Consider the following 18363-nt stretch of genomic DNA (forward strand, 5'->3'; position numbering starts at 1 on the left):
CGAGAAGCATAGCAACGAGCCGGGAGAGTGTGTCCACGTACCCTCGTAGACCGAAAGTGGAAGTGTTTAGTAACGCAGTTGATGTAGTCGAATGTCTTCGCGATCCAACCGATCAAGTACCGAACACACGACACCTCCGCGATTTGCACATGTTCAGCTCGGTGACGTCCCTCGAACTCTAGATCCAGCTGAGGTCGAGGAAGAGTTTCGTCAGCACGACGGCGTGGTGACGGTCATGATGAAGTTACCGATGCAGGGCTTCGCCTAAGCACTACGACAATATGACCGAGGTGGAAAACTGTGGAGGGGGGCACCGCACATGGCTAAAGATCAACTTGTGTGTCTATGGGGTGCCCCCTCCCCCGTATATAAAGGAGGGGAGGAGGAGGCCAGCCGGCTACAAGGGGCGCGCCAAGGGGGAAGGAATCTTACTCCTACTAGGAGTAGGTTTCCCCCTTTCCTAGTCCAAGTAGGAGAAGGGGGAAGAGGAGGAGGAGAGAAGGAAGGAGGGGGCGTTGCCCCCTCCCCTTGTCCAATTCGGATTGGGGCAAGGGGGGCGCGCGCCACCTCCTGGCCATCCCTCTCTCTTCTCCACTAAGGCCCATGAGGCCCACTAGCTTCTGGGGGGGGGGGGGTCCCAGTAACCCCCGATACTCCGTAACTTATCCGATACGACCCAAAACATTCCGGTGTCCGAATATAACCTTCCAATATATGAATCTTTATGTCTCGACCATTTCGAGACTCCTCGTCATGTCCGTGATCTCATGCGGGACTCCGAACAACCTTCGGTACATCAAATCACATAAACTCATAATACCAATCGTCATCGAACGTTAAGCGTGCGGACCCTACGGGTTCGAGAACTATGTAGACATGACCGAGACACATCTCCGGTCAATAACCAATAGCGGAACCTAGATCCTCATATTGGCTCCTACATATTCTATGAAGATCTTTATCGGTCAAACCGCACAACAACATACGTTGTTCCCTTTGTCATCGGTATGTTACTTGCCCGAGATTCGATCGTCGGTATCATCGTACCTAGTTCAATCTCGTTACCGGAAAGTCTCTTTACTTTTTCCGTAATGCATCATCCCGCAAATAACTTATTAGTCACATTGCTTGCAAGGCTTATAGTTATGTGCATTATCGAGAGGGCCCAGAGATACCTCTCCGACAATCGGAGTGACAAATCCTAATCTCGATCTATGCCAACACAACAAACACCATCGGAGACACCTGTAGATCATCTTTATAATCACCCATTTACGTTGTGACGTTTGATAGCACACTAAGTGTTCCTTCGGTATTCGGGAGTTGCATAATCTCATAGTCATAGGAACATGTATAAGTCATGAAGAAAGCAATATCAATAAACTAAACGATCATAGTGCTAAGTTAACGGATGGGTTTTATACATCACATCATTCTCTAATGATGTGATCCCGTTCATCAAATGACAACACATGTCTATGGCTAGGAAACTTAACCATCTTTGATTAACGAGCTAGTCTAATAGAGGCATACTAGGGACACTCTGTTTGTCTATGTATTCACACATGTACTAAGTTTTCGGTTAATACAATTCTAGCATGAATAATAAACATTTATCATGATATAAGGAAATATAAATAACAACTTTATTATTGCCTCTAGGGCATATTTCCTTCAGTCTCCCACTTGCACTAGAGTCAATAATCTAGATTACATAGTAATGATTCTAACACCCATGGAGTCTTGGTGGTGATCATGTTTTGCTCGTGAGAGAGGCTTAGTCAACGGGTCTGCAACATTCAAATACGTATGTATCTTGCAAATCTCTATGTCTCCCTCCTTGACTTGATCGTGGATGGAATTGAAGCATCTCTTGATGTGCTTGGTTCTCTTGTGAAATCTAGATTCCTTTGCCAAGGCAATTGCACCAGTATTGTCACAAAAGATTTTCGTTGGACCCGATGCACTAGGTATGACACCTAGATCGGATATGAACTCCTTCATTTGCTGCTTCCGAAGCAGCTATGTACTCCGCTTCACACATAGATCCCGCCACGACTCTCTACTTAGAACTGCACCAACTGACAGCTCCACCATTCAATATAAATACGTATCCGGTTTCTGACTTAGAGTCATCCGGATCAGTGTCAGAGCTTGCATTGACATAACCGTTTACGACGAGCTCTTTGTCACCTCCATAAACCAGAAACATATCCTTAGTCCTTTTCACGTATTTCGGGATGTTCTTGACCGCTGTCCAGTGATCCACTCCTGGATTACTTTGGTACCTCCCTGCTAAACTAATAGCAAGGCACACATTAGGTCTGGTACACAACATTGCATACATGATAGAACCTATGGCTGAAGCATAGGGAATGACTTTCATTTTATCTCTATCTTCTGCAGTGGTCGGGCATTGAGTCTGACTCGACTTCACACCTTGTAACACAGGCAAGAACCCTTTCTTTGCTTGATCCATTTTGAACTTCTTCAAAACTTTATCAAGGTATGTGCTTTGTGAAAGTCCAATTAAGCGGCTTGATCTCTCTCTATAGATCTTGATGCCCAATATATAAGCAGCTTCACCGAGGTTTTTCATTGAAAAATTCTTATTCAAGTATCTTTTTATGCTATCCAGAAATTTAGTATCATTTCCGATCAACAATAGGGACAAATTCATTTTTGCCCCTAGTTGGAACCTACCCACGGATTTTGCCCTTACTTTTCGACTCTGCTCAGTTTTGCCCTTAGATTTTCCTCCGAGGTCGCCCAAATGCCCTTTGACCGGTTGAACAATACTTTGAAAATTCATAACAAATTGACATGAACTCAGAAAAATGCAAATACGATATCAAAATGTTCAGATAAACATTACCTTTATGTGTATGTCATTCGCATTCAGGAAAAAAGTACCGTTTAAACTACCTAAGTTTATTAATGTTTTTAACATTATTAAAAATAAAAGGTATAAATAATACTTTTTCAGAAATAAAAATTACATGCAAATGTAGTTGACATTTTCTAAACATCCTGATATCTTATTTGCATTTTTCTGAGTACATATCAACTTGTTATGAAGTTTCAAAATAATGGTCAAAGTCGTTTGAACATTCATAAAAAGTTGATATGAACTCAGAAAAATACAAAAAAGATATCAAGATGTTCAGAAAACATCAGCTACATTTGCATGTAATTTTTATTCCTGAAAAATGTATTTTTATCCCCTTTAATTTTTAATAATGTTAATAACATTAATAACCTCGAGTAGTTTAAACAATACTTTTGCCCTTAATGCAAATGATATGCACATAAAGGTAATGTTTTTCTAAACATTTTGATATCTTATTAGCATTTTTCCGAGTTCATATGAATTTTCAAAGTATTGGTCAAACGGTCAAAGGGCATTCGAGTGACCTCAGGGGAAAATCTAAGGGCAAAACTAAGCAGAGTTGAAAAGTAAGGGCAAACCCCGTGGGTAGGTTCCAACTAGGGGCAAAATGCAATTGTCCCTTAACAATATGTCATCCACATATAATATCATAAATGCTACAGAGCTCCCACTCACTTTCTTGTAAATACAGACTTCTCGAAAAGTCTGTATAAAACCATATGCTTTGATCACACTATCAAAGCGTATATTCCAACTCCGAGAGACTTGCACCAGTCCATAAATGGATCGCTGGAGCTTGCACACTTTGTTAGCACCTTTTGGATCGACAAAACCTTCTGGTTGCATCATATACAACTCTTCCTTAAGATATCCATTAAGGAATGCAGTTTTGACATCCATTTGCCAAATTTCATAATCATAAAATGCGGCAATTGGTAACATGATTCGGACGAACTTAAGCATCGCTACGGGTGAGAAGGTCTCATCGTAGTCAACTCCTTGAACTTGTCGAAAACCTTTCGCAACAAGTCGAGCTTTGTAGACAGTAACATTACCGTCAGCGTCAGTCTTCTTCTTGAAGATCCATTTATTCTCTATGGCTTGCCGATCATCGGGCAAGTCACCAAAGTCCACACTTTGTTCTCATACATGGATCCCACCTCAGATTTCCTGGCCTCAAGCCATTTCGCGGAATCTGGGCTCATCATCACTTCCTCATAGTTCGTAGGTTCGTCATGGTCAAGTAACATGACTACCAGAACAAGATTACCGTACCACTCTGGTGCGGATCTTACTCTGGTTGACCTACGAGGTTCGGTAGTAACTTGATCAGAAGTTTCATGATCATCATTAGCTTCCTCACTAATTGGTGTAGGAATCACTCGAACTGATTTCTGTGATGAACTACTTTCCGATAAGGGAGCAGGTACAATTGCCTCATCAAGTTCTACTTTCCTCCCACTCACTTCTTTCGAGAGAAACTCTTTCTCTAGAAAGGATCCATTCTTAGCAACGAATATCTTGCCTTCGGATCTATGATAGAAGGTGTACCCAACAGTCTCCTTTGGGTATCCTATGAAGACACATTTCTCCGATTTGGGTTCGAGCTTATCAGGTTGAAGCTTTTTCACATAAGCATCACAACCCCAATTAAGAAACGACAACTTGGGTTTCTTGCCAAACCATATACGGTGTCGTCTCAACGGATTCAGATGGTGCCCTATTTAACGTGAATGTAGCCGTCTATAAAGCATAACCCCAAAACGATAGCGGTAAATCAGTAAGAGACATCATAGATCACACCATATCTAATAAAGTGCGGTTACGACGTTCGGACACACCATTACGCTGTGGTGTTCCGGGTGGCGTGAGTTGCGAAACTATTCCGCATTGTTTCAAATGAAGACCAAACTCATAACTCAAATATTCTCCTCCACGATCAGATCGTAGAAAATTTATTTTCTTGTTATGATGATTTTCCACTTCACTCTGGAATTCTTTGAACTTTTCAAATGTTTCAGACTTATGTTTCATCAAGTAGATATACCCATATCTGCTCAAATCATCTGTGAAGGTTAGAAAAGAACGATACCCGCCGCGAGCATCAACACTCATCGGACCGCATACATCAGTATGTATTATTTCCAACAAGTCTATTGCTCGCTCCATTGTTCCAGAGAATGGAGTCTTAGTCATCTTTCCCATGAGGCATGGTTCGCAAGCATCAAGTGATTCATAATCAAGTGATTCCAAAAGCTCATCAGCATGGAGTTTTTTCATGCGCTTTACACCAATATGACCTAAACGACAGTGCCACAAATAAGTTGCACTATCATTATTAAACTTATATCTTTTGGCTTCAATACTATGAATATGTGTATCACTACTATCGAGATTCAATAAAAATAGACCACTCATCAAGGGTGCATGACCATAAAAGATATTACTCATATAAATAGAACAACCATTATTCTCTGATTTAAATGAATAACCGTCTCGCATCAAACAAGATCCAGATATAATGTTCATTCTTAACGCTGGCACCAAATAACAATTATTCAGGTCTAAAACTAATCATGAAGGTAGAAGTAGAGGTAGCGTGCCGACGGTGATCACATCGACTTTGGAACCATTTCTCACGCGCATCGTCACTTCGTCCTTAGCCAATCTTCGCTTAATCCGTAGCCCCTGATTTGAGTTGCACATATGAGCAACATAACCAGTATCAAATACCCAGGCGCTACTAAGTACGAGCATTAGTAAGGTACACATCAATAACATGTATATCAAATATACCTTTCACTTTTCCATCCTTCTTATCCACCAAATACTTGGGGCAGTTCCGCTTCCAGTGACCAGTCCCTTTGCAGTAGAAGCACTCAGTCTCAGGCTTAGGTCCAGATTTGGGCTTCTTCACTTGAGCAGCAACTTGCTTGCCGTTCTTCTTGAAGTTCCCCTTCTTCCCTTTGCCCTTCTTCTTGAAACTAGTGGTCTTGTTAACCATCAACACTTGATGCTCCTTCTTGATTTCTACCTCCGCAGCCTTTAGCATTGCGAAGAGCTCGGGAATTGTCTTATCCATCCCTTGCATATTATAGTTCATCACGAAGCTTTTGTAGCTTGGTGGCAGTGATTGAAGAACTCTGTCAATGACACTATCAATTGGAAGATTAACTCCCAGCTGAGTCAAGTGATTGTGGTACCCAGACATTCTGAGTATATGTTCACTGACAGAACTATTCTCCTCCATTTTGCAGCTATAGAACTTATTGGAGACTTCATATCTCTCAATTCGGGCATTTGCTTGAAATATTAACTTCAACTCCTGGAACATCTCATATGCTCCATGACGTTCGAAACATCGTTGAAGTCCCGGTTCTAACGCGTAAATCATGGCACACTGAACTATCGACTAGTCATCAGCTTTGCTCTGCCAGGCGTTCATAACGTCCGGCGTTGCTCCTGCAGCGGGCTTGGCACTCAGCGGTGCTTCCAGGACGTAAATCTTCTGTGTAGCAATGAGGATAATCCTCAAGTTACGGACCCAGTCCGTGTAGTTGCTACCATCATCTTTCAACTTAGCTTTCTCTAGGAACGCATTAAAATTCGACGGAATAGTAGCACGGGCCATTTATCTACAACAACATAGACATGCAAAAAACTATCAAGTACTAAGTTCATGATAAATTAAAGTTCAATTAATCATATTACTTAAGAACTCCCACTTAGATAGAAATCCCTCTAATCATCTAAGTGATCACGTGATCCATATCAACTAAACCATGTCCGATCATCACATGAGATGGAGTAGTTTCCAATGGTGAACATCGCTAGGTTGATCATATCTACTATATGATTCACGTTCAATCTTTCGATCTCAGTGTTCCGAGGCCATATCTGCATATGCTAGGCTCGTCAAGTTTAACCCGAGTATCCTGCGTGTGCAAAACTGGCTTGCACCCGTTGTATGTGAACGTAGAGCTTATCACACCCGATCATCACGTGGTGTCTTGGCACGACGAACTGTAGCAACGGTGCATACTCAGGGAGAACACTTGTACCTTGAAATTTAGTGAGAGATCATCTTATAATGCTACCGCCGTACTAAGCAAAATAAGATGCATAAAGGATAAACATCACATGCAATCAATATAAGTGATATGATATGGCCATCATCATCTTGTGCCTTTGATCTCCATCTCCAAAGCACCGTCATGATCACCATCGTCACCGGCTTGACACCTTGATCTCCATCGTAGCATCGTTGTTGTCTCGCCAACTATTGCTTCTACGATTACCGCTACCGCTTAGTTATAAATTAAAGCAATTACATGGCGATTGCATTTCATACAATAAAGCGACAACCATATGGCTCCTACCAGTTGCCGATAACTGTTACAAAACATCATCATCTCATACAACAATTTATATATCATCACGTCTGGACCATATCACATCACAGCAAGCCCTGCAAAAACAAGTTAGACGTCCTCTACTTTGTTGTTGCAAGTTTTACGTGGCTGCTACGGGCTTAGCAAGAACCGTTCTTACCTATGAATCAAAACCACAACGATTTTTCGTCAAGTGTGCTGTTTTAACCTTCAACAAGGACCGGGCGTAGTCACACTTGATTCAACTAAAGTTGGAGAAACAGACACCCACTAGCCACCTGTGTGCAAAGCACGGCGGTAGAACCAGTCTCATGAACGCGGTCATGTAATGTCGGTCTGGGCCGCTTCATCCAACAATACCGTCAAATCAAAGTATGACATGCTGGTAAGAAGTTTGACTATTATCGCCCACAAATCTTTGTGTTCTACTCGTGAATATAATATCTATGCATAGACCTGGCTCGGATGCCACTGTTGGGGAGCGTAGTATTTGAAAAAAATCCTACGATCACGCAAGATCTATCTAGGAGAAGCATAGCAACGAGCGGGGAGAGTGTGTCCACATACCCTCGTAGACCGAAAGCGAAAGCGATTAGTAACGCGGTTGATGTAGTCAAACGTCTTCGCGATCCAACCGATCAAGTAGCGAACGCACGACACCTCCGCGATCTGCACACGTTCAGCTCGGTGACGTCCCTCGAACTCTAGATCCAGCTGAGGTCGAGGAAGAGTTTCGTCAGCACGACGGCGTGGTGACGGTGATGATGAAGTTACCGACACAGGGCTTCGCCTAAGCACTATGACAATATGACCGAGGTGGAAAATTGTGGAGGGGGGCACCGCACACGGCTAAAGATCAACTTGTGTGTCTATGGGGTGCCCCCTCCCCCGTATATAAAGGAGGGGATGAGGGGGCCAGCCAGCTACAAGGGGCGCGCCAAGGGGGAAGGAATCCTACTCCTAGTAGGAGTAGGTTTCCCCCTTTCCTAGTCCAAGTAGGAGAAGGAGGGAAGGAGGAGGAGGAGAGAAGGAAGGAGGGGGGCGCCGCCCCCTCCCCTTGTCCAATTCGGATTGGGGCAAGGGGGGGCGCCACCTCCTGGCCAGCCCTCTCTCTTCTCCACCAAGGCCCATGAGTCCCACTAGCTTCCGGGGGGGGGGGGGTTCCGGTAACCCCCGGTACTCCGTAACTTATCCGATACGACCCGAATCATTCCGGTGTCCGAATATAGCCTTCCAATATATGAATCTTTATGTCTCGACCATTTCGAGACTCCTCATCATGTCCGTGATCTCATCCGGTACTCCGAACTATCTTCGGTATGTCAAATCACATAAACTCATAATACCAATCGTCATCGAACGTTAAGCGTGCGGACCCTACGGGTTTGAGAACTATGTAGACATGACTGAGACACATCTCCGGTCAATAACCAATAGCGCAACATGGATGCTCATATTGGCTCCTACATATTCTACGAAGATCTTTATCGGGCAAACCGCACAACAACATACGTTGTTCCCTTTGTCATCGGTATGTTACTTGCCCGAGATTCGATCGTCGGTATCATCATACCTAGTTCAATCTCGTTACCGGCAAGTCTCTTTACTCGTTCCGTAATGCATCATCCCGCAACTAACTTATTAGTCACATTGCTTGCAAGGCTTATAGTGATGTGCATTACCGAGAGGGCCCAGAGATACCTCTCTGACAATCGAAGTGACAAATCCTAATTTCGATCTATGCCAACTCAACAAACACCATCGGAGACACCTGTAGAGCATCTTTATAATCACCCATTTACGTTGTGTCGTTTGATAGCACACTAAGTGTTCCTCCGGTATTCGGGAGTTGCATAATCTCATAGTCATAGGAACATGTATAAGTCATGAAGAAAGCAATAGCAATAAAGTAAACGATCGTAGTGCTAAGCTAACGGATGGGTCTTGTCCATCACATCATTCTCTAATGATGTGATCCCGTTCATCAAATGACAACACATGTCTATGGCTAGGAAACTTAACCATCTTTGATTAACGAGCTAGTCTAGTAGAGGCATACTAGGGACACTCTGTTTGTCTATGTATTCACACATGTACTAAGTTTCCGGTTAATACAATTCTAGCATGAATAATAAACATTTATCATGATATAAGGAAGTATAAATAACAACTTTATTATTGCCTCTAGGGCATATTTCCTTCAGGGGGGCATGCGCCACCCCCTTGTGGGCTGCCTTGCCTCCCTCCTATGGCCCATATGGCCCATATCTTCCCCCTGGGGGTTCCGGTAACCCCCCCGGTACTCCGATATGTACCCGATACATTCCGAAACACTTCCGGTGTCCGAATACTATCATCCAATATACCAATATTTACCTCTCGACCATTTCGAGACTCCTTGTCATGTCCGTGATCTCATTCGGGATTCCGAACAATCTTCGGTCACCAAAACACATAACTCATAATACAAATCGTCATCGAACGTTAAGCGTGCGGACCCTACGGGTTCGAGAACTATGTAGACATGACCGAAACACATCTCCGGTCAATAACCAACAGTGGAACCTGGATGCTCATATTGGTTCCTACATATTCTACGAACATCTTTATCGGTCAAACCACAATGACAACATACGTCTTTCCCTTTCTCATCGGTATGTTACTTGCCCGAGATTCGATTGTCGGTATCTTCATACCTAGTTGAATATTGTTACCGGCAAGTCTCTTTACTCGTTCTGTAATACATCATCCCGCAACTAACTCATTAGTGTTTGCAAGGCTTATCATGATGTCTATTACCGAGAGGGCCCAGAGATATCTCTCCGATACTCGGAGTGACAAATCCTAATCTCGATCTATGCCAACCCAACAAACACCTTCGGAGATACCTGTAGAGCATCTTTATGATCACCCAGTTATGTTGTGATGTTTGATAGCACACAAGGTATTCCTCCGGTATTCGGGAGTTGCATAATCTCATAGTCAAAGGAATATGTATAAGTCATGAAGAAAGCAATAACAATAAAACTTAACGATCATTATGCTAAGTAACGGATGGGTCTTGTCCATCACATCATTCTCCTAATGATGTGATACCGTTCATCAAGTGACAACACATGTCTATGGTTAGGAAATTTAACCATCTTTGATTTAACGAGCTAGTCTAGTAGAGGCTTACTAGGGACACGGTGTTTTGTCTATGTATTCACACATATATCAACTTTCCGGTTAATACAATTCTAGCATGAATAATAAACATTTATCATGATATAAGGAAATATAAAATTACAACTTTGTTATTGCCTCTAGGGCATACTTCCTTCATATGGCTGGGGCACCGGTTTATATAGCACCAGTGGGCGGCAGACGGACAGGCGGGTGGCGCCGGAGGAGATGCCTCGGCAACCGCGTGCCATTAATGCAGGCGGCAGCCGGATGGACGGGCGGTCGTCGTGTCGTTTGAATGCGCGACAGTCGCTGTCGGTATCAAAACTGGCCGATCTTGGGCAGGGGATCCCGAACTGTGCGTCTGAGGATCGAAGGTAACAGGAGGCAGGGGACACAATGTTTACCCAGGTTCGTGCCCTCTTAATGGAGGTAATACCCTACTTCCTGCTTGATTGACTATGATGAATATAGGGGTTACAAGAGTTGATCTACCTCGAGATTGTAATGGCTAAACCCTAGATGTCTAGCTTGTATGATTGTGATTGTCTCTACGGACTAAACCCTCCGGTTTATATAGACACCGGAGGGGCCTAGGGTTGTACAGAGTCGGTTTACAGAGAAAGGTATCTTCATATCCGAATGCCAAACTTGCCATCCACGTAAAGGAGAGTCCCATCCGGACACGGGGGAAGGTCTTCTATCTTGTATCTTCACAGCCCATCAGTCCGGCCCATCTCACATAGCATGGACACCCGGGGACCCCCTAATCTAGGACTCCCTCAGTAGCCCCTGAACCAAGCTTCAATGACAATGTGTCCAACACGCAGATTGTCTTCGGCATTGCAAGGCAGGTTCCTCCTCCGAATACTTCAAAGCAGTTGATTAAAAGAACTATATCCGGCTCCGTGTTACATCTACAACCCTGAACCACAAGGGCAAAATACTTAAGAAAATAAGTCATGTCTACTGACAGCTTTTCGGGCGAGATGTTATGTTCTGGCCTTATTATTATTTCGAACCGTTTTTAGCCTCCCGCTTCGTATTTCGAGGCGCGGTCCTCATTGACACATCTTGTCAAAGCGGAGATCGTGCCCCCTTATTGCGGGATTCTCATCAATACGGGTTTGGGTAATCCAACCGTGCCGTTTGCACGACCCCTTGGGAATAGGCGAGTTTTAAGGCTCATGGGGGACGCTTGATATTTACTGCCTTTATAAAGAGATAAGGACCCATCCTTTTACCCCACGCCATCTTCTTCCTCAGCCCATCCGTCCTCGAGCTCCAGCGCCCAAGCTTCAATCCTTTCCGTCCCCAGCAAGCACTCCAGCCATGTCCGGATCTGAAGCGCAAGGCAAGTGGATGGCCTCCTCCGTCATGGAGGGGAACATCAAGGAACTCCGTATAGACACCGGAGGGGCCTAGGGTTGTACATCGTCGGTTTACAGAGAAAGGTATCTTCATATCCGAACGCCAAACTTGCCATCCACGCAAAGGAGAGTCCCATCCGGACACGGGGGAAGGTCTTCTATCTTGTATCTTCACAGCCTGTCAGTCCGGCCCATGTCACATAGCACGGACGCCCGGGGACCCCCTAATTCAGGACTCCCTCAGTCGCCTGCATCGGGAAGCGGCGCGTGGGGCACTCTCTCGGCCGGTGCGCCGCTTCATTGCCGGTGCCAGTGAGCGGTCGCGTCCGCTCTGGGCGGGCATGAATGCGGGCGCTGACCAAAAATGCGAGGGAGGGGTGAGGGGTTTTTGGTGGTCCAGGGCGGTTAGAAACGAGCTTGGGATCGCTCTGAACTCCCGCAAACCTCCCCCACTTTTGTATCCGGTTTGCGGGAGAAATCGCGTCCGGACCGCTCCGCGGACTAATACAGGGCCGCGTTGGATGGCTTCCGCGGTCCGGACAACTCGATTCGGACGGTTGCGGGAGGTTTACGGGTCGGTGTTGGAGATGCCCTTAGACTGGCCGTAATGCGAATCATCAATGGTAACTAATGTTTTTTTTCCTGAGATGACATGCAACTAAATGAGGAAAGAACGGATTGAGTATCGTGATTGATACCGTATCATATTAAATGTTGGATTAATATATGTCATGCATAGCAATCAACGAGATCACTATAATACGAACCTGTTATTATGCATCGTGGAGGTAGTATCATATGCATGGTACTAGTATATTTTCATCGCGGGTAGCCTCACACAACTATGCCCGGCATAAAAACTGATGACTGACAAACAAACTTGTAAAACCAAGACTGAACTAAAATACCAAATTAAATTTGGGCGTCAAAATAGGAAGATCGGATTAAATTTGGCCAGACTAGTTTTCTTCTCTGGATGATTGAATAATCCAGATAGACCGAATTAGCACAATTCTCTAGATGTTTATGGTAATATTCTAGATGCATATGTCTGAAATTTGAATTTTGATTGCTTACCCCTATTAGACATAGAGTCTGGTTTTTTCTTGCATACATCTATATTGCAATGTACATAAATCTGAGTTGTAGCATGAAATTTGTCTGTTTGGTTGGGACCAAACACCATCATGTAAAGACCGAACACTAAATAGTGGAGAACTGAGAAGACCGAAATAATTCCAGTCGTCAGTTATGAAAGACCGAAAAGGCCAGACCGAGCAAACCAAAAACACCGAACGTGTGGGCCTACATACACCTGCCACTGCTCCTTTCTCGCGAACTCCCACACCATGCTTGTGTTTGGCCTGAGCGTGACGGGTTTGGACGAGCGTTCACCACGGCGCAACGCGGCATGGCAACATGAGGAGGGCATGTTCAACACACTACTATGTCTAATTATAAGGATAAATGGACTTAAAAATGGAAAGGCAGTCTTTATTCTTCCAGCAAGATGTATACTAGTCCGAGAACCATCCACTGGTTGGATAGTTAGGTGGGTGGTGGTACCCTAATCCCTCTAGAGATCAAACCCCATGTTTTTATGCTTTGGTGTCTCGTTAATGCGAATTAGTATTTCAATGGAAGGCAACGTTCCATCGATAGCGAGGCGTTTGTGCTGACTTCGTCAACCTTCAGGTTCCACAACTTTGACCAGCTCTTCAGCAAGCGCTGCGTGCGCGCACACACACATAATAATCAGGGTTTCAACAAAAAGATATATAAGAGTTTGATGGGACCATACAAAGCACACATCACTGTTATGTGCTGGCAGACTGAGGCATAAGATCTTCTTTTTTGGCATTTGTTGCATGACAGAGTTAATACAAGGAAAATCTTTTAAAGAGAAAATCCACACATCTTGACTGTTACAACTATGTGCTCTGCAATGATAACATTGAAGAAACAACCCTACATCTTTTCTAGGAGTGATACGGCTCAAAGCTTCTGGAATTCCATTTTGCCCAGCAAACTGAAAGTAATTTCTATGTATGGAAGAGTCCTTCTGGCTTTTCAGAACCCGCGTAAAGAAATTGCTCTTGATGTCATTATTTTGGGATGTTGGAATATTTGGATTCGAAGAATTGACAATTTTTTTAAGAGGGAAGCTCCAACACGCATCACTTGAAATACCATTTGAAGAAAGAGTTAATACGTTTGCAACATAGAGTGAAAAGAAAGAATGCAGATCGCCTTCTCAGATGGATTGACATTTACCTATGACGATTTAGTCACAATTACAGCTCTACGCTATAAATCTTGATGATAATGTTGGGAAAACATGAATTGGGCATATCTCTGGTTGAGATACTTATTGTTGTAAACATTACGTTTCCTCATTAGTGCAAATACCGTATTACATCTGGGCTAAAAAAGGGGTAGGTAAAAATAGACAATGTCTACATGAGATACTAATAAATACTTAAAATGTTTGACACACTAATTAGGGATGATGCCCTTGTATTTGTGAGGGGCACTCTGTTAGTTTTTCTAAAAAGAGATGTACCAAACATAACAAAAAAAAAAGATGTACCAAAGCAAACCTACAATGATATGTACAAATGAGGAAAATTAATACTCAATCATTTTTTCTCTCATGCAGATAGGACAAGTCGAGACCAGGGCGTAGATCCAGGGGGAGCTGGAGCGGCTCATGGATCACCGCATCCACCGCACCAACCTTCTCCTCTGGCGAGCTGAACGCGTCTCCTTGGTAGTAAAAAAAGTAGCATGTCTTGCACATTTTCCAGAACAACTCCTTGCATAGTCTAGGCATGACGCTGTCTTCTTTGAGGACCAACCTTAACAAGTCTCTCCTGCATGTGTCTATGGGCTCCTGCAACTCTTTCCTGGCCTCCGGTATGGTCATCGAGCCACCACTATGATGAACGAGCAGAGATACGCTATTTATTTTACCGTCGATGTACTCCCTCTACAACAACATAGTCAACAACAAAAAATTCTTAGCTATCTCCTCCTGCTATTTTCCCTTGGAGTGTGATAATATTATCATGGAAATTCAAGACGCGTTTATCTCTTGACAAGATAATAAACACCATTGAATTAAAATCCAAAACTTTGGCGAGATACCTCGTAAGTTTGGACATCGTTCAGGAGACGCCCACAAGTGCTCATTAGTCTGAATAGCTCGTTATACTCAGTATCTCTGACGGTATACTCCGTAATCTTTGGCCCAATGAAGTAGAGTGCTGGGAGCACAATGGGGCCTAATGCAAACGTAACAACCGCATTCTCCATGTACTCCTCTGGTGTTGGAATGTATCCGGTCTCTCTCCATTCCACCTCGGTCATCATATTTCTTATCAAATCTTGCCACTACAATCCAGTAATCACGTTAGTATTTGTTAGAGAAAATTAATTGTACCATGTACACAAAAATAAGTATGAATGAGACTAACTATGTCTACAAAGTGTTTGGTGACATTGCGGCCCTGCACCGCAGAAGCCTTTGCTCCAAGCTGGTTCACCGAGTTGTAGATTGCAGAAAAAACAATCTCTACATGTTCGGAGTAGTACTGAATTTCCTCATGCTTATCCCACCTGCACAACAATAGGATAAGTAGAAGAAACCAAATATTGCTTTAGAAAGATAAACAAGAGATGTGTATATTGTTACATCTCAACTAATGTGGTGAGATTCTCCAATTCTTTTTTTGATCCCCCGACGTCGAAGAAGTCGTCAACGACCGTCGTAAGCGCACCGTTCTTGGCCCATAGAATCCGAGCATCGGATAACTCTCCAGGCAACATGGTGCCGGCGGCAGAGAGGTAGAAATAGGCTAACTTTTGTCGTGCAAAAGGTAACTGGTCTAACCTGCTATCTTTCACCCAACTACCATGAAAGGAAACAAAAAAGTCATCTCAATAAGACGAGTGTTGTTGGTATATAATCGAATATAGTTGATAAGATGTACCTCTCGAGATGTTGAAGCTCTTGTTGGCACACAATTTGACTTGTATTGAAATCCATGACACCCAAAGCTAGCAGGTCTTGATTTCTCTGCCAAGGCCTGCTTAAGATATATAATAACATTGGTGTGTCTTGTGAAGTTATGCATTACACAAACCTTGTTTTGTGAAAAAAGGAGAATAAAACCATACAGGTATAGCATCTGATGCTCCATAAAGTCAAATTGTTCGATGTTCATCTTATGCTCTAGACGGTCCAACGTAGTGTAGAAGGGGCTATCAAGAGCATGTTCTACCTAACAACACAAAAGCATATATATATCACTGAGAATACAAGTAGAGTTAGTCTCCAAAACAAAGTCCGGAATTAATTTCATCGACAAATAAGCATAAATAGAGCTACAAACGTGACGGTTCACACTGAAGATTTATCACAAGTTCACAACCGAACACATCCTAAGGCTATCTATGAAATGTTGTGGGTACAAGTATGTTTCCTGTTGAGTATTTACCTCTCTTAGGAGTGGTGTCAATTTTTGTGCCTTACTAGATCTCAGTTGTTCCTTGAGTAGGCGACCTGACCAGGATCCTATACTGTCCAGAATCAACTCGTGTTTCGAGGTACTGACTTGGGAAACCTTGTATAGTTCTAACAAAGATCTCGTATCATTCAGATGAACGGAGGCTTCGGTAAGATGTGATAAGCTATCTGCAACATGCACATGTTTTCAGGTGAGGAGTTAGTAGCGTGTGAGGAAATATACACGTCCCATATTAAGAATAAATAGATGCTAAGCTTCCCTGAAAAAAGAATCAAATGCTAAGCAAGCTTACAGAATGACATATTTTGGCGAGACTAGCTAAAAGGAAATAGTATATATACCAGATGAGACGTCGTATCCGTTCATCCTTAGGATACGAAATGCCATGGCACATGTCCCCGTGTCCAGCATGATCTCCTCATCTCTCTGCAACCAACGACTGCAAACTTGCTCTTGTCAGACACCCTCTCACACGAGACTCTACAACCAGTAAACAAAGAACCGATCGACTAATCATCTTTACTCAACTTGTAGCGAGTAGTACTTCATATACCTGTAAGTGAAGTCCAGGACACTCTTGATCTCACCAGCAAAATGCCGGGATATCCCGATCTTTTCAAGGACGTCCAGCATGGATAGTTGGTGATGTATATTTGTCGAAGACGTCGGGAAGCATTGGATCTGAGGGGAGGCAGGCAAAGGCAAGGGAGCCACCGTAGCCACCCCTGCGGTGTTATGGGAAGATGGCGCCGGTTCGGGTTCCTGGAGCTGCTGCTTTCTTCTAGTCTCTCTAACCTTCTTCCGATCCATGCCATTTATTAATCCTAACTGAAAAGTACACATACAAAAATAAGAGCTCGTCACATGCAAATTTTGGTAGATGGCTGTGTGGAGCGTACGATGCAGAGGCCGGGGTTATCCCCTTTTCGAAGAAAAAAAAATGCAAATTTAGTAGGAGTAGTAATCAGGAATTAATAGGTCGCTTTGCTGAGTGTCCGTGTTTTACCACTCGGCGAAGAGCATTACACCCGGCGTACGTGAAAATTCCAGTAGTGTTAGTATATACTACCAGCCGGTTTTGCAAACTTGCAGCATTTTCTCCGACTTCCAGCTGCCTGTTCTTGGCCCCTGTTGTAAAGAACACCATTAGCTAATTATCACAGCGTTACGACTGATTAATCTACTTTCTCGAACGCAAAAATTAAAGAAGAAGACGAAGCTATTTGCATCTATAAAACAAACAGATCAAAGAAACGAGACGACCAAGATGCATCATGCATGGGCATGGTGGCATGGCAGGCTACCTGTGGCGACGGTAGGCCGGGGAGATCTGCTCGGCCGCATGGGCAGCACCCCGCATGGTAGGCCGGAGGACGAGGGGCAGCGACCACTTGGCGGCGAGAGAGGAGAACCGGGCAGATTAATTACGCCCCTTGTCGCCGTCATTCGATCGACCGATGTGCAGAAGCAGAAGGTTCAGCTAAAGAACTGGGAGTGAGTGACTACCTGAGTGAGTCAGAGTTCAGTATATATAGAGTAAATACACAGGTCGCAGGACATTCCTATCTGGGTTGAAGATATCGTATCGAAAATCCAATTCGGCTCCCAGGAGTCACAGACGAGTATGCATCTGTTATCACTTCTGTTTCACGAGTTGCACGAATCCTGTCGCTGGCTCAGAAGGTTCACAGGAAGTAGACAAGCCTCGTGAGACACCAGCGGAAATGTGGAATTCACGCGTGCAAGGACAAACCCACTTGCGAAATGCTACTGTACTAGCCTCCTATCTATGGTGTTGAAGCTACATAATGGCACGGCCACCGGAGGCTGCATCAATCTATGTACGGACTGTTCTTTTCAATCCAATAGACAAACATGTGGTGCTGAAGCTACACCATCCGAAACAAACACTTCCACGTGACGCTACGCTAATTTCCAAACTCTCATGGAGAGACCGGTTACATCGCCGCGAGAGGTGATGTCGATCGCTGCCCGACTCATGAATTGAGTTGTTCGTC

The 18363-nt window shown here is 43.9% G+C and overlaps 1 protein-coding gene across 2 annotated transcripts; it reads right to left on the reverse strand.

Annotated features, from left to right (window-relative positions):
- Positions 1-14252: 14252 nt before the first annotated feature.
- LOC100873133 (acyclic sesquiterpene synthase) lies at positions 14253-18104 on the reverse strand. Of its 2 annotated transcripts, none has more exons than XM_044478063.1 (11): positions 17650-18104; positions 17352-17473; positions 16899-17173; positions 16687-16784; positions 16316-16512; positions 15996-16099; positions 15809-15907; positions 15511-15726; positions 15293-15434; positions 14964-15209; positions 14253-14805 (listed from the first exon to the last, which is right to left on the reverse strand). In XM_044478063.1, the coding sequence occupies exons 1-11, from the start codon at positions 17789-17791 to the stop codon at positions 14452-14454; spliced, it is 1995 nt and encodes a 664-aa protein (XP_044333998.1). In that variant the 5' UTR covers positions 17792-18104; the 3' UTR covers positions 14253-14451. The 2 variants fall into 2 exon arrangements, with proteins under 2 accessions (XP_044333998.1, XP_044333999.1); XM_044478064.1 differs by having other exon boundaries at positions 15809-15904; positions 17650-18102.
- Positions 18105-18363: the final 259 nt, after the last annotated feature.

The sequence above is a fragment of the Triticum aestivum genome, chromosome 2D (assembly GCF_018294505.1).
Source record: "Triticum aestivum cultivar Chinese Spring chromosome 2D, IWGSC CS RefSeq v2.1, whole genome shotgun sequence".
In the NCBI taxonomy this organism is placed as follows: Eukaryota; Viridiplantae; Streptophyta; class Magnoliopsida; order Poales; family Poaceae; genus Triticum; species Triticum aestivum.

What these genes read in the sequence shown, in the direction of transcription:
- LOC100873133 (XM_044478063.1), bottom strand. Translation starts at nt 17,791, where the DNA reads ATGACGGCGACAAGGGGCGTAATTAATCTGCCCGGTTCTCCTCTCTCG. An exon ending in TGACACCACTCCTAAGAGAG is followed by an intron (nt 16,100 to 16,315) that starts GTAAATACTCAA and finishes TTGTGTTGTTAG; the next exon opens with GTAGAACATGCTCTTGATAG. An exon ending in CTCACCACATTAGTTGAGAT is followed by an intron (nt 15,435 to 15,510) that starts GTAACAATATAC and finishes ATTGTTGTGCAG; the next exon opens with GTGGGATAAGCATGAGGAAA.